The sequence below is a fragment of the Calliopsis andreniformis genome, unplaced genomic scaffold, assembly GCF_051401765.1.
Source record: "Calliopsis andreniformis isolate RMS-2024a unplaced genomic scaffold, iyCalAndr_principal scaffold0022, whole genome shotgun sequence".
NCBI lineage: Eukaryota > Metazoa > Arthropoda > Insecta > Hymenoptera > Andrenidae > Calliopsis > Calliopsis andreniformis.
In genome coordinates, this window is record NW_027480432.1 from 3491287 (window position 1) to 3515983 (window position 24697).

At 44.7% G+C, this 24697-nt stretch overlaps 3 protein-coding genes across 7 annotated transcripts; 1 reads left to right on the plus strand and 2 right to left on the minus strand.

The window, feature by feature from the left end:
* Window positions 1–1801: 1801 nt before the first annotated feature.
* Window positions 1802–4086, minus strand: LOC143187283 (type 1 phosphatidylinositol 4,5-bisphosphate 4-phosphatase). Of its 3 annotated transcripts, none has more exons than XM_076391382.1 (7): window positions 3947–4086; window positions 3544–3857; window positions 3283–3470; window positions 3009–3218; window positions 2796–2936; window positions 2459–2513; window positions 1802–2390 (listed from the first exon to the last, which is right to left on the minus strand). In XM_076391382.1, exons 2-7 carry the CDS (start codon window positions 3626–3628, stop codon window positions 2305–2307), a joined length of 765 nt encoding a protein of 254 aa, XP_076247497.1. In that variant the 5' UTR covers window positions 3629–3857; window positions 3947–4086; the 3' UTR covers window positions 1802–2304. The 3 variants fall into 3 exon arrangements, with proteins under 3 accessions (XP_076247497.1, XP_076247496.1, XP_076247495.1); XM_076391381.1 differs by having other exon boundaries at window positions 3283–3473; XM_076391380.1 differs by having other exon boundaries at window positions 3283–3485.
* Window positions 3915–5201, plus strand: LOC143187284 (uncharacterized). 3 transcript variants are annotated; one of them, XM_076391384.1, is made up of 3 exons: window positions 3915–3932; window positions 4260–4395; window positions 4598–5201. In XM_076391384.1, the coding sequence occupies exons 2-3, from the start codon at window positions 4307–4309 to the stop codon at window positions 5199–5201; spliced, it is 693 nt and encodes a 230-aa protein (XP_076247499.1). In that variant the 5' UTR covers window positions 3915–3932; window positions 4260–4306. The 3 variants fall into 3 exon arrangements, with proteins under 3 accessions (XP_076247499.1, XP_076247498.1, XP_076247500.1); XM_076391383.1 differs by lacking the exon at window positions 3915–3932 and adding an exon at window positions 4072–4169; XM_076391385.1 differs by lacking the exon at window positions 3915–3932 and having other exon boundaries at window positions 4242–4395; window positions 4598–4790; window positions 4869–5201.
* Lubel (Linear Ubiquitin E3 ligase) lies at window positions 5192–23893 on the minus strand. Its single transcript, XM_076390363.1, has 21 exons — window positions 23819–23893; window positions 21204–21293; window positions 20744–21139; window positions 19482–19685; window positions 19178–19405; window positions 18566–19032; window positions 17271–18490; window positions 16512–16768; window positions 16335–16430; window positions 15988–16128; window positions 15290–15646; window positions 15021–15204; window positions 8769–14821; window positions 7676–7873; window positions 7275–7553; window positions 7115–7204; window positions 6879–7035; window positions 6476–6806; window positions 6003–6128; window positions 5733–5901; window positions 5192–5488 (listed from the first exon to the last, which is right to left on the minus strand). Exons 1-21 carry the CDS (start codon window positions 23822–23824, stop codon window positions 5459–5461), a joined length of 11079 nt encoding a protein of 3692 aa, XP_076246478.1. The 5' UTR covers window positions 23825–23893; the 3' UTR covers window positions 5192–5458.
* Between the last annotated feature and the right edge of the window lie 804 nt (window positions 23894–24697).

Consider the following 24697-nt stretch of genomic DNA (forward strand, 5'->3'; position numbering starts at 1 on the left):
AAAGGTGGAATAAAAATTTAGTCAAAACATAGGCAGCGAAAAGCCTGTCCATCTAGCGGCAGGCCATGAACTATGCGCTTTCCAGAAGCTTCTTTTCTCCGAGTCAGCGCTAACTGGCGCCACTATGTTCTTTATAGAAGTTTATTCTTCGGAGTAACCGCCAGATGGCACTAATAGAACTCTACTAAAAGCAATTATCCTTATAATCAACTATAGTCAACAATACTACACAACACAGCTACTCAGCACTACTTCTCACAGCTAATACTCCTCTTCACTACTCACCATTGCTAATCAACTATTCCTTAATATTGCTACTCACCTTCGCTACTCAACACTACAACACAAAATCAGTACTAAAGGACCAGTCAATTCCCAAAATGCTCCTCGCGAAAATGGGAATTGACAAGTGGCGCCATCTAACGGCGGAAGTTAGAAATAAATTTAGAAATAATATTTTCAGTTCCAAGTTTCACCGTTAGATGGCGCCACTAGTCAATTCCGAAAATGCTCCCCATGAAAATGGGAATTGACAAGTGGTGGCACCTAGCGGAAAAAATCGGAACTAAAATAAGAAATTTTATTTTTGGTTCAGCCCTCAGCCACTAGATGGCGCCACTGGTCAATTCCGAAATTGCTCCGCACAAAAATGGGAATTGACAAGTGGCGCCATCTAGTGGCTCAGGGCCGAACTAAAAATTAAATTTCTTATTTTAGTTACAACTTTTTCCGCTAGGTGCCGCCACTTGTCAATTCCCATTTTCGCGGGAGCATTTTCGGAATTGACAAGTGGCGCCATCTAGCGGACAAAGTTGGAACTAAAATAAGAAATTTTATTTTTAGTTCGGGGTCTCCGCCGCTAGATGGCGCCACTTGTTAATTCCCATTTTTCGTGAGGAGCAGTTTCGGAATTGACAAGTGGCGCCATCTAGCGGCTCAGGGCCGAACTGAAAATAAAATTTCTATTTTAGTTACGACTTTTCGCGCTAGGTGGCGCCACCTGTCAATTCTCATTTTCGCGGGGAGCATTTCGGAATTGAAAAGTGGCGCCATCTAGCGGACAAAGTTAGAACTAAAATAAGAAATTTTATTTTTAGTTCGGGGTCTTCACCGCTAGATGGCGCCACTTGTCAATTCCCATGTTCGCGGGGAGCATTTTCGGAATTGACAAGTGCCGCCATCTAGCGGAAAAAGTGGGAACTAAAATAAGAAATTTTATTTTAGTTCGTGGTCTTCATCGCTAGAAGGCGCCTCCTGTCAATTCCCATTTTTGTGAGTAGAATTTTCGGAATTGACAAGTGGCGCCATCTAGCGGAGTAACTTGGAACTAAAAATGTTATTTCTTCTTTGAGTTCAGACTTGTTCGCGCTAGATGGCGCCACATTTTTATTCCAGTTTTTGGAAATGTTAAAGTCTAAGAATTTGTGCAAGTGGGAAGTAATATGTTGCTTCATCCAGCGGTGGAATATAGAAACTAAAAATCTAGGTCGATGTTTAGTTTCTGTGTGCCACCGCTGGATGGCACTGACATTATATTATCATACGGAGTCATTTAAGTTGAACTCCGAAATGATTATGAAAGCCAGCGCTCGATGGAACTGAGGATGAGGAATGGTGTGAGGTAATGAAACAAATAATAACGTTCTATATATATTTTATATAATTTTACTTGCATGTCAAATAATACATAAATTTATTAATGTCTTTTGTATGATACTGATTCATAAATATATTTTAAAGACGATGCAAGTACTGAATTGAAAACACAATTTACGTAGCTGTATTTATAAATGGAATAGTATTCATGCGAGAATATTTTTATTGACGTTTATATCTATGTGTATTTTATATGTTTATTGTGATATAGAAAGCATTGTATAGTATACCTTAGTTCAAATATGAAAACAATATTAATGGGGTTCTTGTATTGGTCCTGTGCTTTTATATATAAAAGTGCAGAGGAACAATCCCTTTGTGTTTAAAATGGACACCCCCATCAGCTTCTAATTATTCTATACAGATTACCTTATATGAGAAAGTATCATATATCAGATACACGTTCTCTTTGTCCATAGCACGTACGTATTTACATATGCATACGCGAGAACGTTTCTACATGACTGTCGTTGTAAACACGACTCGCATATGCATGTGTAAGAATGCATACATCTACCAGTTATGTCCTACCAGGACCTGTTTGTCATAATATTGCTATAAACATTTGATCTAAATACATTATTATGCGACATAGATGTTAGAGGAATTGGTTTCAAAATATTAGCTGTTGATTGTCGTTTTGGGGGACTACATGGGACCTTCTATTAAACTAATCTTCATCGTGCAATAATAAATGCTGCGTCCTAGGCACAGTAAGGCCGCTAAAAATGCACCTGAAATAAATACAAGCGTTCAGAATTATTTCCAAATTATACGATTCTCTACATTTTACGCTACCTACCAACGTAAAGAACATATATTCCACCGTTGCTTTTCACATATGTGTATGTTCCAACCTGCAAGCACAACAAAAAGAATATAAATTTACTCCAAAATATAGAGGTGCCGGCGTATCTGTCCGGAATTCAATCGACTTCCATCTATTCTTACCGATGTTGAGAAGGGGTTTAGCGGGGTGTGCCTTTGGAATAATGTATATAAAATAAATGTATAAAATAAAGAAACTAAAACAAGGAAATTTTGTAGGATTTCAATGACATAGTCACAAACCGCGAACTGATACGCACGCCTGGAATTGTACAGAATACTTACTAAAAGTATTTATGAAGAATACTCACAGTAACAGCTATTGCAATCACTAAGACTATTATCCCAACAATAATGAAAGCGATTCCCCTTCCTCTGGTGAAGTCTGGTCCAACAGAAGATATCTTTCGGCAATGTGGACATCGAGCCAAAGCATTATTCAGTGTATTAAACTGCAGAAGAACCATCAATTACCACATACTATAACAAACCACAAGACTCATACATCACACTCAATCTCTTACCAAGAATGTATCATGACAGTGGGCGCAGCATACCCTACACATTCCAGGCATAGAGAGTACAGGTGGTGTAATTGGGCTCGGTGCCAGATTAATAATGCGTTTACAATTTGGCCTTGGACAAGCAATCCGTTGTGACGAGCTTTTACATATTAATAAACAATTACAGGGGCAGCGAACATACTTCTTTCCTGGCGGTGCATTCCTTATGGGCTAGAAAAATAATTGACACTCAAACTCTTAATTAGCAGTCCTACTATGTGTACCATCAACTCACTGTAGCCTCTTTGCACTGACAACACTTGACAACATGTTGATCTCTTTTCCCAGCTATATCTATCATAGCCTGACAAACTCTACAAGTGACCACAGGCATACTACCATTTGGGTGCAGCGAATGATACGACGGTGGTAATTCATCGGGACCTATTGTAGACACTGTATGGCTGAAGGTCGATTGCGTTTCTTCTGAAACAAGGTCTGACATGGGGATTAAAACAAACTCACTCCGTTACGAAAGAAATCGAACGTTATTTACCTGATACTTCGCTACCGTGTATATTTTCGTTGAAGTTCTCGTATTTTAACAACGGCTGTCGCTCGCCCTCCTTTCCGTCCCCCATGTCGAGCCGTTAAATGCCCCTCAACGACAACAATTTATTTAAAGTATTGTTTGACAGTAGTCCCGGTGATCCGATGACAAGGATGACAAAATACAAATTTTTCTGACACCCTCCAATATTCTACTCGTTTATAGAGAGGAAACTATCATCTATGATTTGCACAGAGTCTGTGAGCGCACACCAGCGCATACTGAACGTGAAATGGATTGGTTTAGGAACTCCAAGAGTGCTAGAATATTTTTATAAGTTGGCTGCACTGTTACTCGATAAGGCACTGATGTTTGCAACGAGATCGCGTTTTGAGGTTATATTCTTTACCTTTTTTCCTTCTTCCTCGTCAGAATGGAAACAAAGATCGTACTGGATCATACCTAATTAGTAACGATACGATAAAAATCGGATTTTTTTGCGGAAGCTAGTGTAATCTGTTTACCAGACATAGTACCCTGTTATCGCTCGTATTGACACACTTTCACGAATATTATATTGCTCTTGCTGGACAGTACATTGCTACGAACTTCCATATCTTCTCACAATATTAGTAATACAGAGTGATTCATAAATTTGTTTGTATTCGTCGATCGTACGATTACGTGATAACTGAGAGATGCTTATGTTCCTTCTGCTTTAGTAGGAGCAACAGAAATTTATTCTACTGTGTTTTTCTGAGCCTGTGAGATGGAGAAAATCACTCATTTATGGAAAGTGAATCAACTTGTCACGAAATTGAATTGTTCACAAAGTAGAAACTTACAAACGTTTTATATGTAAGCCTTGCACAGTTTTTTATTTAGTCTTTTGGGCTTTGAGTACTCTGAATTTTCTTATAAATGCATTTTGGAATCTTATTGAATGTACACAATGTAAAATTGAAGTGAGTAGGTTGCTATGCAGAGAACTGGAAGTCCAAAAGGCTTTATTTATTCAATTTTGGAAAACAGGACCTGAACCTACCTTCTTGTATCTCAGAGAAAAATGTAGGAAACTAGGTAAAGAAGTACAGCTGCCAGCTAGAAATTTTGGTCCCTCTGTAATGTGCCCATATTGTGGATCACTTTGGAATGCAGTGGACCATAGCATTAGAATATCACCTGGCAAACCATTGTCTAAATCTATTAAAACAATCATACACTCTATGAACACTGAGAGAAGTATACCCAAAGTTCGCAGAAGTTTAGCTCAAAAGTGCTTAAAAAACAAAGGGAACAAATTAGTATTGAAATGTTTGGTATGTTTTAAGAGTACAAAGATACCTTTCAATAAGCCACCAAGAGAGAAACTGCCAAAGGTTGACCTAGGAAGCATTCAAAGCTCACAGAAGCGCAGGAAAAAGAGAACCAAAGACAAAACTGCAGGTCTGACTATGCCTGGAACAACAAATTCAAGTAGAGAGGAGACCACAGGAAAACTGAAAGAAATAAGTACGAAGAAAGTTGGGAACACCTCAAGCTTTATTACACCAACTCAGAAATTAAAAAAATTAAACATAAATCGACTAAAAGACGTCGTGAACCGAGGCTCGACACCTCAAAAAAGGAAGAGTCTACATAATTTCTTAACAGAGCTTTGCTGAAAAGGAATTTATTAAAGTAGTTTTACAAAAACATTTTGTACGCCTTATAAAAAGATCAATACTCTCTCACTACAGTCCCTAATTCCTACCTCAGAGACGCATCTCCTCTTACATTAAATATTACACAACGTTTTCTCTTCGTGTACTTTAATCGTGAATCTCTACATCGCTGTCCACATAGTAAAATAAATATACTATACAACGCATGCATCAAAGTCGTGACCCTCAACTATAAAGTCGCTCATCAATCCTATCTATCATTCCAGTGGAATCTCCTTCCGCACAACCTGCAAAAGGCAAACGATTATTACACAAGATCAAGTATTCGCTGTATTCCAGCTCAAGGGGTCAAAATAAGAATTCACTTCAAACCAAAGTCTAACTTCCCGACCTCTTTTTTTCCCCAGGCGCGAGCCTGCACGCCGTTTCGGCTTCGAAAGTCGCATGCGTGAGGGGGGAGGGTCTACTTTCCATGCATTTCGTGCGTTAATTCGGTCAGTGTGTCGGGGCCAGAAGGAGTTTGTTAGTCACCTGAATGCACGCCTCGAGATAATCCCGCTCGGACATTTCCTGGTCCTTCGCAGGGGGAACTTTTCCCCGGCGGCGCAGCTCTTGCTTGGCGTCGTTCAAGTCAAAGATCGCCACGGGATCCAGCTTGCCCTTCAGTACCAGGCCCGCCAAGTACTCAATGTAGTGCTGCCTGCGGGGAAAAGTACCCAGAATTTAGTCGGGCCATGCACTATCAACTCTTCCTTTACCTCGACCAAGTCCTTCCTGTAATGCTCTGGGTCACGACCGTACCAATTCGGGGGCAACTTAGAGCCAGCGCGTCTCACGCACGTTTCGAGATCGTCCACGTTTAGCAATGGGAGCGGCTCCAGCTGGGTCGTTCGAATCTTTCGGACTAGGTACTCGATGTAATGGATCCTGAACGGCGGGAGGATTCGTTGAGAAGTAAATTAGCTCTCGTTAAAGAGACGATAATTCGTCGAAGCATTGGGAGGCTGTGGGCGCTTGGAGGTGCACCCTGAGCGCGTTTCGTGTCATTGAAAAGGGGATTTGGGAAGGCATCGGTCCAGAGGGAATTCTTAAATCTAATTTTGTGGTACCCTGATACAGAAAACTGGAGTTATCTTTTTTCCAGTTTTTCATAGTTCTACTAAACTCATCTCTAAGTCTGCTGCTTCGAGGTAAACTAGAATTCTACTTCTACGATTCTACAGGTGGTATTCTAAAAAACAGTGGTCTCGGTAGCGCATGCAAGGTTTCATTACCTGCACAATCCAGCGTGTCCCTCGACGACGTCTGAATTGCAGACTGCGTCCACGACGCCTGTGGGGGTCTCCTTCTGCAACTGCACTCTGCACTTGCGCTCCCCAGCTGGGCCCTGGGTGTCGTACTCGATCCCATTATCTCTGAGCAACTGCTGCAACTGCGCTGGCTCTTTATCGCGCAGATAGAACAGACAGTTCCTTGGGTGATGAGCGTGGAGGCCTAGTTTCGCGCAGTATGGGCTGACCGAGCATTTCGCTCCCATCACGAACGCCTTGCCGCAGCCGCAGCAGAACTCGTACTTGCACTGGCTGCATGTGAAATGCATACAACCTGAAATACGAACGATACAATCTGTACCTCTTTGATTCGAATCGAGGAGCATTCTTGAATAAAGTATCTCACCTCCTCTGGACAAGGAGTATCGGAATTTGCATTTAGGGCAGTCTATGCCATTATCCGCCAAGTGCTTGGCTAAGCCCGCGGCTTGATTGTCTGGATCGTTCTCGTCTTTCCACGCGGCGAACTGCTCGCACGTAATCCCCTCGTGCTGTTTCTCCCACTGAAAGTGAAACCCGAATCGTGAGGACGCTTCGTGCTGCCGCGCGATTTTCAGCCGATTTTCGAACAGGTAAACGTACCGGTCTTCGACAGAAGGCGCACGTGACCGAGCGACAGTCGGGGCAGATCAGTCGCTTGTGATGTGGGTCGGCGTAGAATCCACTGGAGCACTAAAAACCAATTAATGTTAGAGAATAATTCTGTACGAGGATCAGACATGCTCTGGTACAGAAGGAACACCTGAATGCACCACTTGAAGTTGGGATCCTGCATCAGCGTTCTGTCCCTCAGCTTCCTTTGGAAGAGCTCGTGGATGGGAGGGTCCAGGAGTGTCTTTAACTGTATGTCCAAGTTGCTGAAGTATTCTAGGACCTCGTCCTCGTTGGCGTCTCTCAGGTTTGGCTCCTTGCAGAAGGGACAGACTGCGTCGGTGATGTTTCTGTCGCTGATTTGGATCGTGAAGTAATTCTTGGCGCACTCGTTGCAGCAACGATGCACGCATTTTAACATGGACACCATCTGGAAAAGAAAATGAGGTCAGAAGAGGAAGAAACTGAGATGCGTGATGGTGATGCAATTTATATTTGGTCTGTAATGTTTTTATAGAGAATCTGAGTGCAGAAACTAGTTCGATTCTTCACCTGGCTCATGGCGAAACGACCTGTGCAGAGCTCACACTCCTGCTGCAAGAAAGCCAGAGCTGATTCCACGCTAGAACATTCTTTAGCTGCCTGGAGGGCCTCGACATCCCCGAATTTCAGGGCCAGCAAACTGGCAGCAACTTCTGCTTGGTCATAGTTCGACGCCTTGCCTTCTGCCAAAAGACGGCGAGCTATTCTCTGCACACGCAAGATAGAACTTGTCAACCGTCTCATTTATATTTTATAATCATCAACCTGTACGTTACTAACACATACACAAGGACTCAGTAACAAATTGTACATTTTGTCAAGGTGCTCTGAGTAAAGAAGCAGAATGGAAAATGAATCTCTGATGAGAACAGTGGCATGCAATAGAGCGACAGAGATGACACCAACGTCTAGAAACGAGCTCTCGAAATCTCGACGGACCAATATTCAATTCGCGACATAGAAATGTTAAACATGAGCTGAAAGCAGTCGAGCCTGAGTGTTAACACATTGGCAGCGAGCTTCGAAATGACGTCGAACTACATTTCTGGGGGTCCAAGTATGAGACTTAAACTGACGCAGAACTACATTACCAAATACCAACGTATTAAGAAACGTTAATAAGTTAATGGCGTGTCTGTTGCATCCGCGAAGTATGCAAAGTGAATTCTCGAAGTCGTTTGATGTTCGCGACTGAAATATTCTAAGAGGCGTTCTTTGTTTCCCGCGAGAAAGCAATCGCAAGATGGGAAAGTTGTGTACCGCGGCATCGAATTAAGCTCTCGGTTTCTTCGTGAATATTCAAGCACACACAAGCCTCCGCCAGACTCCTTACCTCGCCAGTCCCTCGACCGTCCCAAGAATCGCCAAACATTTCCTTTCAATAAGCAGAACATTGAAATGCTCCACGAAGAAAAAGCGGTACTTACCTTGAAGAAGCTCAGCGAATGTTGTACTAAAAAAGGGCTTAAAAGTCACAATCAAAGGATGGTTAAAAAACTGTAGGATGTCCTGTCGCTTTCTCTGTCTCTTTCACTCGACATTTCGAGCTGTTTGTAGACATTGGCCTGTCAGCAGCGTGATTCTGACGACTGACTTTACTGACCTCCCTCTCCGTTTTGGGAGACCCTGACTTCACGTGGCTGCTTCTACTTTCGATGTACTCCCTTTCCGTCTTTTCTTCGCCCTCGAACCGACGGATACAACTGGCTACTAAGGAGAATCGTTTCTTCCCCCCTTGATCCAACCCCCTATCACTCGCTCTGCGAGTCACTTTTATTCGCTTATCGCTCGCGCGTTTCACCTTCGTGGCCCCAGGCTTTGCGTCTACCTTATTTTGCTCCTGCTTAATGGAAGACTCATTGCCTTCAGACTTCTTCGATTTTTGTGATTTTTCTAATATCTTTTCTGATTTCGATGCATCTGTCCACGTCTCTGACATTTTGAGTGCCTCAGTCTTCGCGGGTGTATGATTTTTAGGAATCTGAATATCTTTAGGTGATTTACTGATATTATTCTCTACTTTGGTCACCTGTTTCTCGTTTTTCTTTTGCACCTGTGGTTGCTGAAGAACCACTGTCTTCGAGACTTTATCGATATCATCGGCTCTCAAGGTTTCATCCTCCTCAGACGTGCCATCGATTTCTGCTTCCTCCAATTGGTCTTCCTCCTCGAAAGAGGAGACTTCCTCGATGCTACTAGAGTCCTTCATCTCTGCACGAGTTTCAGAATCAGTCTCCCCCTCACTCTCAACGTTACTGTACTCATGTTCACTGTCTTCAAACTCAGAATCAGATATTTTAGCCTTTATGGCGTTGATGGTCTCTTGTAACATGATCTCAGCGTCAGTTAGCTCTTCCATACTGTCCAAAGTGTGATCTGAAAGCTGTTTATCCGTGCTAGATACATCTGACTCCGCTGCACTCTCGAAGTCAGAGCTGGAGTCGATATCAGAGTTCTCTAACTCCTCTTCTGAGAACTCCTCGCTGGAGTCTGTCTCTGATTCACCAACTTCTGCCATTTTGGCCACTGTAGCTTTATCTGTTTTTACCCCATTTCTCCCGAAGGTCGTAGCTCTCTGTGCGTTCGCTTTTTCGCCAGTTAAATCCCTATTGATCCTGTCGGGGTCAATTTTTCGCGATGCTTCGGTCTTTGAAGCGTTTTCCGATGAACCAGTTTTCCCAGCCACTTGCTGCCTCGTTGGCGGTTTCCTGGCGTTATTTAAACTGCTGGCTGATGGTCTCTGAGGGGATCGCGAACTTTTAGAAGATTGTTGCTGAGAACGGTGTCTCGCTGTGAAGACAGGGATCCTTGAAAGGAAAGACCTCGTTCTTGACACAGAGGTCTCCCCCTTTCGACCTCCCTCGTTACCCACTTCTGCGATCTTCTTCGACTGTGTTTGGATGATGGACTTCCTAATTTGCTCGCAACCCTTTGACAGAGTCTTCAAGATCGATCCTTTTTCTGAGGTCGCCTTTAAGGTACTTACTTTCGAGGCTTTGGAGTTCTGTTTTTGGACCGTGATGGTACAAGGTTTCGATTTGTTCACTAGGATACCATTGGTGGAAGTATTGGCGCAAGAAGTTCTTGTGATCTTTGAAGCAGTCTTCACTGCAGCCTCTTTTTTAATTACTGTGGGAGTTGAGAAAACTGCCTTGCGAGTTGCTTCTATGGCTACTTCTTTTGTTTTAGAGACACTGGCTTTTGGACTCGTTTTCCTGAAGTTCCTCCTAGGTATACCTGTTGGCTTTTTGACTATCTTTACTGGTGACCTTCTTCTGCTGACTTTCTTCCCAGGAGACTTGGATCTTTCTTTGATCTCCCTTTTCACTACTTTTAAATTAATGTTCTTGTGGACTCCATTTGTGTCTGCTAAATTAATTTTAGGATCCTTTGACTTTTTGGAAGGTTTTACTAAATTTTTCTTCTCAATTACAGTGTCTACTTCTACTGTGACTAATTTGATATCTTCGGTATCTTTCATCTCAGTTTTAGACAAGTCCTCTAAGTCCTTCATCGGCGCACAATCCTTCACTGCCACCATAGCTGACTCTGTTATATTAATCTCTATGATTTCAGGTACCCCAGCTTGGATATCATTAACACTAGCCATGGTAGAACATTCTAGTTCCCTGATACTAGCTTTCGAATCGAAACCCAGCACATTTTTATTCGAATCAACTACCACAGACAGGCCATTAACATCTATGGGCAAATTAAACTCCATTTTCTGCTCTATTTTATTCTCCCCAGCCTCTTTAGAAATCAACGAGTCTGCTGCCCTACTCTCTAAATCTTCAGAAATCATGCTGGAAGACTTCTTTAAGCTTTCAGACACAGACTCAACGAGACTCTGAAGAGCTGTATCGATGGGTGCTTGCACAGTAGTTTCTGTTCTCGAGTTGGATCCATTACGCGACATATCGACGAGGTTATTAGAATCGACCATGCTGCCTGGAATTTTATCAGTATCAATGGAATTTAGCTTGTTAGTGGCGGATTCGGTGTCCAAAGTATGCGAGCTTGAAGAACGAGGGTCACTTGAGATAGTTACACTCGTTGATCCAGTGCTCGCGACCGATTCAGAAGCTTTATTCGCGATGCTGTTCGATATCGAGGGAAGCTGCAGAGGAATCTTTTCATTGTTTAGTGTCGATAAAGAATTTTTTATTGTCGAGGTATTTTTGGTCTCGATTCTCTTTTCTGTCACATCTGAATTTTGATTCACGAACTCTGATGATCCATTTTTGGCTTCCATCAAAGAGACGTCCTGAATTACTTTACTGGTTTGATCAGAGACAGCTGGCTTGTCGTTGACTGCTTCCAATTCACTGTTAATTTGGGCAGAATGTTCTTCAGGAACCAGCGATTTACTTACAGGAGGTATTGGGCGAGTATCGATTTTACCACTGGCCTGAGGAATGTGACAGGCCACGGAGATAGGCTGCTCCACTTTTTCAGAGACGTGCAATGGAGCTTTGATAGCTTCGTGGGAAACTGCTTTAGGTTCGTTAGAAATTTCGCGCTGGGGTTTGGGACCTTTAAGTGTTCCCTGAACGATGGGATTTTTAGAAGTTTCTGAGATGATGAGATCGGAAGTTGGGGGTGGGTGAACAGGGGCTTCAGGATTCTTGGAGGCTTCGGATTCCGTGAGAATTTCTGAGGCAAGAGGTGCAGAATTCTTGAGGATTTCTTGGAAGACTTGAGAGTCTTTTATGATTTCTTGAGAAATAACTGTTGGACCTTCTGAAGCTTGAGAAAGAGCTTCTGAATTTTGTGGAATTTGTTGAGGAATTTTAGAGTTGTTTTCAAGAATTTGAGAATCCTTGAGAGTTTCATGAGGAATAATGTTTGGACTCGAAATTTCAGGTATAATTTTAGAGTCTACAGGACTTTCATTAACAATCAGTTCACTATCTTCGGAAACCTTGGAATCCTTAAGGATTTCTGAAGCCTCTAAAGGTACAGGAAGATCAGCGTTGGAACCTCCTTCGAAATCCTTTAAAAGACTTTGACTAGGGATTTCAGAGGCCTTGGAAACCTTATCTTCAGAACTTCCTATAGTAATTTTGTTAACATTTACTTCAGAATCCTTGGAAACTTCATCCTTAACTTCAGAATCTTTAGAAACTGGGGTAACAGGTTCAGAATTTTCAATAACTTCTTTAGAAACATTGGAAACTACAAGAATTTCAGAGGAGTTATTCTTATGATCCCTAGAAACTTCTTGATTTTCAGAACCCTTACTAATTTCACCTATAACAATTGTGGGACACTCAGAAGCTTCAGAAACAAGTTTGGACTCCACAGAAGTTCTCTCAGTGTCACCTTTAGCATCCCCAGAATTAGAATTTTCGAAAGCTTTGGAAATAATTTCAGACTCCAAAGCAACAGGTTCAGTACCCCCTAAAGCCTCAGGAACACTAGAACTCTCATTTCCCAGTGGCTCAATTTTAAGAACTTTAGGAATAGACGAGGATTCAGCAGGATTTAAGGATGGTGTTAAATTAGCTGTATCGCTACCACTTAGCTCGAGAGCAATCCTGTTATCAGTTAAACCAGCGTCAATTAATTTCACACGATTATCAAAACCACTCTCAATCTCGACTGAACGCGTTTCTGATGACTCAGAAGCTCCTACATCACACGCGAATGAGGGTAGCGTCTCGTCTGATAATGATAGTGTCTCAATGATCTCTGTGTGGCTCGTTAGACTCTCTGTCATGAGTGATGCTTTCGATGCATTGTTAGGTTCTTCGCGATGATTCACGGAAGAGCTGTCAGCTTCCTTTGCAGATGATCTGTCATGGATCCCTCGATCGTCCTGTTTCGTTTCAGGATGATGATTAGCGTGAGATGAATCAGCTTCACCTGCAGTCTGTCCAACATCAAGTCTCCCTTGAATACTCTCCTCCACAGTCCTCTTATCTCCATTAGCTTCTTCCACTAAGCACTTCAGCAAACTTACTTTAGTCTCGTCGTTTTCAGGTGTCCCTTTTGTTTCATCCTCCATCGGCGTTACTTTTGTGCCCAGAATCCCAGCGACTTCATTACCATCGGATTTTGTTTCCATCGCTTGCATTGTCCCTTCTCCCAAGTTAGTTTGCGAAATGCCACTGTTTTCCCCACTCGTACGTACCGTTTCGAGCTGCTGCAGTTTTTTGATATCGGCTGCGGTCGTTTCGGACGCTGCACTCGCGGATTCCTTTGTTTCTTCGGCCGCTTTGGCACTGGAGGCCTCCACTTCCGGCTGGAGTCGCGCGCGATCTTCGATATTAGCTCCTGCTGCAAGGGAAGCGTGATTTTCTTCTGTCTTTTCTTCCTGTTTCTCTTCCAGAGTCCCAGAGTCGACTGTCTTCGATCTATCCTCGATGGACTTCTTCGGCGAGAGCATTTGCATGGCAGACATGAACGGGCCGAGTAATTGCTCAGGCAGCGATTTCACGGCAGATATCAGCGCCTCTACAGTGGCTAGTTGCGTGTCGCCTTTTTGTGGGACTTTTTCTGCGGCGTTTTCGAGAGATTGATCTACCGATCTAGCATCTGTAATCGACGGTGATCGCAGTTTTTCGAGATCCTCTGTAGCTGAGTCCTCTTCCCTGGTCGCCTTTGTGGCCTCTGAGGTATTCGATTGGGAAATCGGTTCTTTACTTTCGATTGAAGGCGTTTCCTGTGTCGTTACAGTGACTTGCTCTGAGGTAGCTTGTAATTGAGGAGACTCTTCGGGTGATATGGGGGTAGTTATTGTTTTTCGAAGAGTGTCTTCGCTTGGTGTTGATAGGTCAGATACTTGGGCACTAGATTGGGGCGAATCTTGAACTTCTAGTTTACTGATTTCTGGTGAATTAGAGGTCTTACTAGGACAGTCTTTATCTACTTCAATAATCTTTGTGTTAAGATCAGGCTTTTGGGAAGACACTTGATTTTCTTCAGTAAGTATCTCTTCACTTCTTACCTGAGCTTCTGTGGCCAGACCTCTCTGTTCCACGTTTTCTTTTGAGCTACTCTGTGCTTCAGAGTCCGCTCCCATTGGAGGTTTATCTTGTTTAATACTGTCTACCTTGCTTTCGTCCTTTTTCTCCTCAGAACTTGAGGAAAGGTCTACGACTTTATTAGACTCTAAAACTACTTCTACTTCTCTCTCATTATCTACACTTTGCTTCGCTAAATTTTCTTGTAAACTCGTCTCCTTTTTCTGCTCTACTACATCTATCGAGGAATTTTCAACATGATCTCTAGTCACAACAGGTGCATCAATATTCTCAATTACGCTATTATCTTTAATCGACGATTGAGTGTCTACGGTAGCTTGCTTAGATTCGACGTTGGGGCCGATCGTATCCTGTGCTTTCACGTCAACAGCTACATCGAGCTGTTGCGCGGCCCTTGGGACCAGAGTGTTATCGATTAGAACTGTTCGATCATCGTTACCTTCATACAGATTATCAGGCTTATTACCAGGAGCGCTTAGGGGGTCTTTATCGAGTTGCCAGTTATCGGTCAGTTGCCTGAGGGCTGCCAGTTGCTTTTGAAAGTCGGCCTGCAACGCCACGAAATTTTCAACAATTGGTGACATTACCTGCTTCCGCGCCTCTGTGTCCGACACGTTGGGAACCTGTTCGGGAACACCCATTTCACCACCGACCGCACCTGCCGCCTCTAGAACAACCAGAATCGATGGTGGCGAAGTTTGGAATCTGATTAAGCTAATGGGATTTGTGGAGCAAGTTGGGATTTAATTGAATTGGAAATTAAATTAAATTTCAATTTCAAGTTCTTCAATTGAAAAAAAATTAAAAATCGATCAAACAAATTCTAGAAAAAGAGATGAGTAGTCATTTTTTAAATAGTGCCTGACCTTCCCGCGGTGCAGCCTCATCGTTCTCCACCCCAACCGGAGGACCCCAGATCCTCATGAGAAACGGCTTGAGCTGATTCTTCTGCAGCTCGAATAAAGCCGCGTCCTCGGCACCAGAGTTATTCTCGAGAGCCTTCATCACTTCCGCCATTGCGAAGTTGCCTTTCTTCATTACTTCCTCGCACTGTAAAAATCGAATTTTGGTTAATCTAGCTCGACTTAAGATTCTGAAGCTAATAATACTACGAGAACGCTTTCGAAATCCTCACCTTCTGCTGTCTACTTTGAATAGCGACATTAATAGCGCTCCAAACGTCACCCTTGGCGGTTCTCAAGGCCTCTTTCGCTTCAGCGGCGGTCAGCACCCCGATACCACTTTCCTTCATCTCTTTTCCCTGAGTGGTTGCCAGGATTTGCACAGTCTCCACCAAGTGTGGCCACTGTGTCTTCAGCCATTCAATGGGGTTGCTGGAACCCTGCGCCAAAGCCACCTGGACATCGTCAGTAGAATAACCAAGCCTCTCAGCTTCACGGAGAAGCTCCACGATCTCCAATCCCTGTCTTGTCAGCGTTGACACTCCTTGAGAACTGGGACCTGACTCGTAGAACCTCGGCTGGCTTGGTTCCTGCAACAAGCATTAATTCAAACCTTCAATAGATCACCTCCAAGACAATATTTTCATAAAATAAAACAGGCTTAACTCTTCAGAAGGATTCGATCGTCTTAAGATACCTTCTGTAAACAGTTACCAATTGCTCTAGAACAAGTGTTACACGCTTAATGGAGATATTATTATCGTCTACGGAAGCACAGAAGATGGTAGCATAGGCAAACTTGTCCATGTGGGGGTGGAGAATTATCCTGCCTACATTCACACCGAGGCTACGGAACTGCCAGATTAAAATCGTGTTAAGATTCAGGATGAAATGGGGATTAGAAACCAACTACTCTCGGTGGCAAGTTTACCCTGGAACGGTAATAAAGGTGGGCAGAGTCGATGGAGTTCCGTCTGGTTCGGTCCCTACTGGGTCCCATCAGCTGCTGGAGGTACTGCTCTTGGACGGCGCGGGAATACGGGTCAGGACTGTTCGCGAACCTGGTCTGCTCCTGGAACAGACGCTCCCAGTCGCTCCTTTCATTAGACTGTTCACAAGGACTCGTGCTCTGGGACGTCGTCGTTAAAAATTCAAGTACACTTCGCGAGAGTTAAGTGAAGTTTTCAAGGGTCGCTTAGTTTGTTAACAGGGTGACCCAAATGAAAGTTCGAGATGGGAATATTTAAAAGCAGGGTTCACTATGCGCTGATCTTTTACCTCTGCGTCGCTGTCGTCGTAGTAGAGCAGTCCCTTTGAGGCGGAGGGTGTCCTGCCGAACCCTGCGCTTCCTCTCGCTGGGAGATAGTCATAGGTCTGAAAATTAGGATCATAATTAAAAAAAAATTGATTTAAGTATTTTTAGAATTTTTTTTTAATGAAAGAGTCTTGCTTTACTTGAGTAGAGATGCTCTGAGGTGGCGGGGATGTCCCAGTGGACACAGAGTGGCTCTTAGGGATCTGCCTCAGCATGGGTCGCTTCTGGGACACTGGGCGCTCTTCAGCGTCAGTTTTCGAGGCAACGACGCTGGTCGAAGCATCCTGCGCGCTGTCAGTGGTCTCGTTAGCTGTCAACGACGCGTCTTTCGTTACTGCCGAGGGTTCAGGCAGCGAATTCTCCGCAGCGACCGCAGAACCCTCCAGCGCCACAGTATCTGCAAACGCAAGTCACTCCGTCACATTGTGTTAATTTGTTGACTTAAATACAATCTCTTGCACGTGGAACTTAAGAAGGATTACTACACTTTACCTGAGGACTTCTATTTCCCGAGGACACAGGATCAATTTTATTCGACTGAGGAGTGGATGTTTGAAAGAAGACCAGCCAAATGCACGCTCGTGCTTGAAACACTCCTCTTGAATGAATAATAAACGTCACAGACATGATCGAGGAAGAGCGGCCTCATTTCAAATACGACTATGCATTTGGTTTCCACTGAGCTGCTTACGAAACGGTTCACATGTCTCTTTATTATTCATCCAAGGGTATACATCGACAGGGGGACAATCTGTTCATTCCTTTCGTAAAAAAAGAGATAACGGAGAACGTGTGGGACAGGGACAGACAGTGGAGGCGGAGAAGAGGCAACAGGTACTCGCTCTGTCACTGATGCGATTTCGTACCAAACGAAAAGCTGATTTTGCGCCTTGCTCTACCTTTATTCTTCGCCGAGCCACTGTCCCCGCTTTCTTCGCTGTTCGAAATCTTTAACAAACTCGTTCTCTTCTCTAGATCTGGACTGGGGTTGCTGACGTTGCTGGAAGTAGTCACACTCTCGCTCTTGGGAACCTCGAGACTAGGAGGATCTTCTGTATTCTCCTCGTTACTGGGCGGCAATGCACTGCTCCTAGTCTTGCAGCAGACCACGCAGACACGGTCCTTCTGATTGTTTATAAAAGTGCAGTGCTCGCAGGCCCATTCTTCCTTCGGTATCTCCATCAGTGTCTCCTCCTCTGAGACTTCTGTCTTGTCTTTCGCTGGAGGTTTGCCTTCTTTTTCTAAAGAAGCTGTCTTCTCGAGACGCTTGACTGTCAGGTCCACTGGCTTCCTCTGAGGACTCTCCTCTACTCGCTTCTCCCTCTCCACAGAACTCTTCACTCCTCTGACCTCTGTTTCCTGGTTCCTGCTGGCAGGTCGTGACCTCTCCCGATCCTCGCTAGAGACTCTCCTAGGAACAGACTCTCGAGAAGGGGTTTTTCTAGGCCCCTGATTGTCAGAGTCGATCGACTTGCCGGAACCTCGCCTGACAGGGGACTTCTCTGTCTCATCCAAAGAAGCTTCTCTTCTCAGTGAGGACTCTCTCTTGGGCATCACCTCTCGCTCTCGAGAAGGATTGCGACTCCTCTGGCTCCTCGAACGTGGCACTCTGTCATTGATTCTTTCTTCATTATCGAACCTCTGGGGGTCTTCGTTCTTCCTGGAGGCTGAGGAAGCTCTCCTCAGCTGGGCGTCGCTGTCGATGGAGGACCTTCGAGAGTCTCGACGAGACCTCTCCAACTCGTCTAAGCCTACGTCTCTTCTCACAGAGGAAGCTCTTCGTGGTCGAACCTCTTCGTCACTTCTTCTTGGGGCGATCTCTGCTTTCTCGAAGTGGTCATCGGAGGAGCTGGTCACCCTGGACCGACCTGGCACTGTGGACCTCCTGTCTGATGACTCGTCGTCGGTGCTACGCCTTCTGTCGCGATACCCACCGTTCTGAACTCGATCTCGAGGATCCAGTTTGGAGAACCTGCGCTCGTCTTGGTCGTATCTTCGTCGATTCAGTGTATTCTTCGGGAAATCGTCGTTACTCCTGGGAGATGCTGGATAGCGTTTACTGGGAGCCTCTGACCATTGGTCTTCTGTGCTTGGCATCCTCTCTTCTGACATCAGTCGTCTGGAAATATATTTATTTAATCAGACTAGCTGAAGACTCTCGGCTGTTCTCCAGTTTCTAAAAATAGTAGCTTACTCGCGACGGTTCCTGGTTAAGAGACTCCTGCTCCCCTCTTCCTCGTGATAACTCCTGTGTCTCCTAGACATACTGCCTCTCCTAGTTCCTCTAGAACTCCTAGACAATCTGTCATCGAAGTCTGACTCCTCAGAGTCCTCAGAACTAGCGTCAGATGGTGAACCTTGCGACCTTCTTGATCTAGACCTGGAGACCAATGACTTTCTAGACTTCATACTGGGCGATGGGGAAGCTGCTCTCGATCTTCTGCTGGATTTCAAGCTTCTGGCAGGACTGTGAGGCCTTGACAGTGAGCCTGGGTAGTGTGGCGGTAGCATTTGCGATGGAGGGTAGCCCATAGGGTAGCCCCACATTGCTGGGTGGTTGAGGCTCATCGTGGATCCTCCCATGGTCATGTCCCATGGGCCATTTGGAGGGTACCACATCAGGGGCATGCCCCCTGGGCCTAGGTGAGCCATGGACTGGGCCTACAGAGTCATTTTAGTGAGCTAATACAATTCTAGAATTATCAGAGGAGATAGAATTCTTCATTTTTTTGAAACCTTATTTCTCTGAATTATGCCTAGCATTTTGACGCCTCAATAAAAATCTACTTTCACTGTTAATGTCTACCTGATGCATCCCAGGGTTCCACACATGTGGGGACGACAAATCGCAAACACTAGCAGACTGAATCATAGACCTAGGCGGTGGCGGGGGCGGCGCAGGTGGGCCAGGTTTGGGACTCCCAAGGCTCACTGGCCTACTATGCAACGTCTCCCTGGGGATGTCAGCGGAAGTGTGCCTCCTCCTGTTCGCATCCTGCGCTCTCATCGCCTCTTGGTACTTCCTGTACCTCTCCTGCAGATTCCCAGCACGACTCTCTATTATAAACTATCTACGAGGAACTCGTGTCCCAAGGACGTCTTTCCTTTACCTGAAGCGTGGACATTTTATCGGTGCCAGATCCCCCAGCTCCCTCAGCGGAAGTGGCGTTCACCGATTGCGTGGACTTCGATACAATTTTCGTGTCTAACGTCGCTGACAATGGCCTGCCCGTGGTCGGTAGCGTTCGCTTCAAGCTGCCGACTCTCTCGATCAAGGAGAGATTCGTGGGTCCCTGGCTTTGCGTCGATTTAGCCTAAGCGCGGAAACCGGAACTTTATTACACAGTCGAGCTGAGCCGAACAGCGCTCTGGTTGCGTTGCTGTCCGTGTCGTTCGTTTTCTATACTGCGATTGTGGCGAGGGACGAGATTGGCGATATTGAAATGGGAGGGATGAGAGTGGAGAGCCCTGTCGCAGCGCTAAAACTAAATTGGTGAGGCTAAATCCTTCGTGAAGCGTTAGTGGGTAAAATAAAAACCCTGTGGGCGCAACTCAAAACAGAAATAACTGATAAGGTGAAAACTGAAAATAGAAAATTGAAAGAAAAATTAACACTGTCGACTCTTCAGCGCTGAAAATAATTCATCTAGTGTCTGTGGTCATTAAGTACCAGTAACGGTACGGGAAATACGAATCACCGTGTTCACCGTGCTCTGCCATATTCACCAAAGAAGCTTCAAAGAATTTTAGTTATCAATATTCTGTTCGTCTTTCCCCGCCGTTACTTCGTTCCCAAAATTCGCTAAGAGTGAGACGGGTTCAGTGAATACGGCAGCAGTGTTTTCGGTAACGTGTATTAAAAAATATCCAGCGACAATGTACAATAAAATTCTCAGAGCGTGCAACAACTTAACACGACTAAAGCTCCGTGCGACCGTAGCTTAACAATCTTCGTTGCCTCGGTGTGACGTTTTCTACAGACCAATCTCTGCGTGTACAACCAATAGCGATTAACAATAAACAAACTACAACTACGATCGACATCGATCACCAGAAACAAAGTTGCGACAGCCCTCCAAGCGTCCCTGCAATCCACGCCTGACAACTCGAGGAACCATTCAGTCCCAGGAAGACCATCGAGGCAGACTTAGAAGAAAGTCGAGAATAAAAAAAGAGAAGGAGAAGTGCATCAGAAAATGGGATAGGCGACCCTCGCAACCTGGTTTCCGCTGATCTCCATCGACTCCCGCAGCGATCCCTTGATCCGTTTGTGGGCAGCCTTGAGGAAGCGCACGGTACCTAAGTCCGACGCGTCGTCCTGGAAGAAAATTCACGGAAGGGGATGAAAGCCTCAGGCCAGAATGCATCCTACCTGAGCGTTCTTGCGATTTCGCCTGGGCGGCGGTATCGGGGGCGGGCTGGACAGGTTCTCCCCTTTGGGTGGCAAGGGGGGTCTCGTCTTCGTCGCTAGATCTGTGAGGATCCTCCTACGCACGTGACCCTTCCTCTTCGGGTGCTTGTGGTTCATGTCGTCGCAGGCCTCGCAGTAGTTCTGGTTGCAGGCGTCGCAGCGAGCGAAGACGTTGTCCGTGCCGCAGAGGGCGCATTTGCACGTGCTCGAGGACTTCGCTGGTTGCGGGCGGGCTGGGAATTCGATGATCTCGTAGTCAGGGTCGCCACAGTCCCCCGAGAGCGATGGAGGTGGGACTTTCGGTGGGGTCGGTGGTCGTCGTTGCTGCTGCTGTTCCGCATCCTTCTGTTGCTGCGCCTTTTCGAGGGTCAGTGGAGAGTGTTAGGGCTGTTGGGGTAATTAGAGAATAAGGGGTACGTACCAGCACCCAGTGGGGCATGGACCTCGCCATGCGCAAGCGGGTCGATGGATTCGAGATGGCCATCGGGCGCCATTTTTCAGCTCCCGGGTTCTGGGGGAAGAATTGTGAGATTAATTGGGGTGTTATATGTTAGAGACTATGTTTTATTGGGGTTGATGGAGACAGGGTGCTTCTTTTTGTGTGGTGAAATTGTAGCTTGGAATTTTGAGACATTTCTAAGTTACTTTTTCTGGACTTTTTTGGTATTTGTACTATTTTAATGTAATATTCTTTGTTAAATAAATTATTGATGTGCCTCATGAAAAATTGTGCATATTTATTCTGGAATATCCTCATTCAGTCTTATGGAGAATTACTTTAAAATTGAACACAGTTGAGCAATTCTAAAGCTCCCTCATGAATAGATATAAAGAAGAAAATGATGCAGTCCTTCAAATAGAACACATTAAAATTTATTATGCTGTTTTAGTGCATCAGCCAACATTTGAAGAATATCTAATGACTATTTTCGAATAGTCAAGGTATCCAAATCTCTAGCATCTACAATATCCTACACACTTCCTCTAATTAAAAAGACATCAAACTCTAATTAATGAAGAGTATTGCATTGTAAAAGCAAAATATTCTTTCTCTAAGCTTTCTCGACTATTGCAACAATCTTATAACGCGTGAACATTATAGACTTCTTCTCAGTGAGAAGACCTGACTCACCCAAACTCAGGCATCCATCATCAACCTATCTCAATACTATACATCTCCACAGATCCATCGTCACGTCTTTCGAGGTGTTTGAACATCGACGCAAGATCAGACACCGCGTGTCTGCGCTTTGTTTATCGGCCTGGCGCATTTTTGCACGCAATTTCAAATCGGGGTGACGAGACAAGCTGGCAGAGCATCGCCGACTGGCGTACGGCTGCCAAGCGGCGCGCGAATTCATGTCATCGCACCTTGGATTAGGTGGCCGAGTAATTTCGGGGATGCACAATCGAGATTTTTCGAGTGGGCCCTCGAGAAAGCGTGACGTCACGCGGCCAAAAATCGAATCTATTTCTGCGAGGCGGGAAAAATCGCGGTTCCGTGTCTAGAAATAAAGTCGAGCTGAAAGGCATGCGACACTATATTTCTCGTTGACACGAGGAACGCGTAAATATCCCCAGATTCTTCTTCGTTCATTCAGAGTTTTGGAGACTGTGTTAACATTCCTCGAGAAATGTGTAGTATCCAAAAATCACAGAATTCTATCCTCTATTTTACTCTCATAAAACGATGCTTCGAATTCTTTATTATTTCCTCTACAATTTTCTAAAAATTAAAAATATAGAAATAGAATCTTCATGAGACTATTTTTCAGTGTTGAAAATTAAAAAGAGAATTAAGAAAATAATTTAAATGATTAGAGAAGATCGTAGAGAAGATCGTAGGTTGTTCAAGGAAAGAAAACGAAGTAGATACTTGTTTCTACATCTAGATAGGTGGCAAAGGGGATTAATTAACTCAGAGACCAATTCAAGACGTGAGAATAATCCTCTCCAGCTCGAGCCGCATGAGTTCCACGCGCGTGAATTAGATCCTCAAATTAGAGCCATACGTATCTTTAGAACGTTTACCCCTTCTGTTCTCCACGCCTGTTCAGGCTCTTTTGTTCTATGCAGCTATTCTGTCCACTAGACGAGCAACAAAGCGTCTGATTTCCAAGAATTATAAATTTAGATTGCGACAATATCGTTATAGAGAAGAATCTCTCTCATCTATGAAAACTGTAAAATGCACCCTGCTCAGAGGCTCCTCGAGAGTTTTAATTAACAATCACAAGTCCGTGTTAATTCCCAGCGGAGATTCGAATCGATAAAGGTCCCGCTGAAACGTTTCACGGGACACTATTTTACGATGAAATTGCAAAAGTCTGCGCCGAAGTTGGAGGCGTTCCAAGTCCTAGCCCCGTTCCCTAGAGTTTCTTCTGAAAACATTTTTCTCGGCTACGTAATAATATCTTCATACTCTGTTGTCGTATGCATCCTCTGGGGATTCGGGTCAGTGACTTCGTGCCTGAATTCCGCGCTGCGGTTCTCGATCTTGGATCCACTGACACATGTCACAAATCTAAATTTAAGTCCTTCCTAAGCACACTAGCCTTCACAGAAACCTGAGACTTCAATCCTTTCCTTCTACTAACAGCTCTGCAGATCTCTAGGTCTCAACTTCCGGTCGAGGAGCCAAGACCCCCGAGATCCAGAGGATCCTCCGCGAAGATCCACGTTTCCTGGTTACAATAACGCCAGCTCGATTCTTTTGTCTCCTCTCGCGAAAGTAAAGCCAGCGAAGCCACAGTTAAGCGAGCATTCCCATCGACACTTCGCCTCTAATTGAACATCTCGAGAGGAAAAGTGGGAGCGAAAATTCCCAAGGTCCTCCGGTTTTATGCAACCTCGTGTTTTCCACAGACGTGGAATATCAGAGGAGAAAGAGTCCCAGAGAAAGAGGAAAGTCGAGAGCACTTCCAGGCCGATGCACCCGAGGATTATCGAGGGCCCGGGGAGAACAAAAGACGCACTTTATGTATCGGAGCGATGCACGGGATAATGCACTCGTGAAAGGAAGATGCAGCCACTCACATTCATGTGGGACCTCGCGGAGGCGATTTCTCCGGTTTTCCTCGGGAACTGGTCGTCACGGTACTGGCTGCTTCCGACTGGTCCGCGCTCTACGCGGAGCTGTTGCATCGCCACCAGCCGAAATCTATTTCCGTAACGTGGCTGCTGGACCGATGCCACCGTTTTACCGAAGTCTCCCCGTTCGCGTAAATATATCGCGACGAGGCGCGCGTTTACAACAGGGCTGGCGATGCTTGGACGATCGACGGAGACGCTTTTCAGCGGCGCGATAGACCGATCATGGACTCCTCTTTTTCGAGCGTTTGGGACGCCATGTGTTGGGGGAAAATTGGGGTAATCTTTTGGGGAAATAGGGAAATAAAATGAGTGAGTATTTTTTAATGGGGATCTGAGATTTGGTTTTTGGATTATTTTGAAGGAGCTTTTTGATCTCTCGTGAGTCTCTTCGAGGTTTTAGGGCCACTGTATATGAACGATATTTTGACGTACGATTTCCTTGCGATCATATGTTTTTCTTTCCTTTCACAATTACAAGCAATGAAGACAGATATATGATCGTAACGAGATCGTGAGTTAAAATATTGCTCGTGGGCGTCGGACGTTATTTTGTTTTTATAGTTTCTTAGGTGAATATAGGAAGTAGGTATTCGTAGAAATATGTAGATTATGCATATTGCAGAGGAAAGAATAAGAGTAATTGAGAAATAGATTATTCCAGGAAATTTATGAATTGTGATATTGGGAAATTGTTATTGTTACCTGCTGAATTCTTCTGAATATTAGGATTGTCTCCAGGGAGTTACGTAAGTGGCTATCACCAATCTCGTTTAGGCGACATGAAGCGAATTCATCGCGTCTAAATTCAGTTAACGATCGGTC

What these genes read in the sequence shown, in the direction of transcription:
- Lubel (XM_076390363.1), bottom strand. An exon ending in ATAAAATGTCCACGCTTCAG is followed by an intron (nt 19,406 to 19,481) that starts GTAAAGGAAAGA and finishes GGGAATCTGCAG; the next exon opens with GAGAGGTACAGGAAGTACCA. An exon ending in ACGACGACAGCGACGCAGAG is followed by an intron (nt 16,129 to 16,334) that starts GTAAAAGATCAG and finishes CGTCTGTTCCAG; the next exon opens with GAGCAGACCAGGTTCGCGAA.
- LOC143187283 (XM_076391380.1), bottom strand. Translation starts at nt 3,628, where the DNA reads ATGGGGGACGGAAAGGAGGGCGAGCGACAGCCGTTGTTAAAATACGAG. An exon ending in ACTGTCATGATACATTCTTG is followed by an intron (nt 2,937 to 3,008) that starts GTAAGAGATTGA and finishes GTTCTTCTGCAG; the next exon opens with TTTAATACACTGAATAATGC. An exon ending in AATATATGTTCTTTACGTTG is followed by an intron (nt 2,391 to 2,458) that starts GTAGGTAGCGTA and finishes TATTTATTTCAG; the next exon opens with GTGCATTTTTAGCGGCCTTA.
- LOC143187284 (XM_076391384.1), top strand. Translation starts at nt 4,307, where the DNA reads ATGGAGAAAATCACTCATTTATGGAAAGTGAATCAACTTGTCACGAAA. An exon ending in AACTTACAAACGTTTTATAT is followed by an intron (nt 4,396 to 4,597) that starts GTAAGCCTTGCA and finishes CTTGTATCTCAG; the next exon opens with AGAAAAATGTAGGAAACTAG.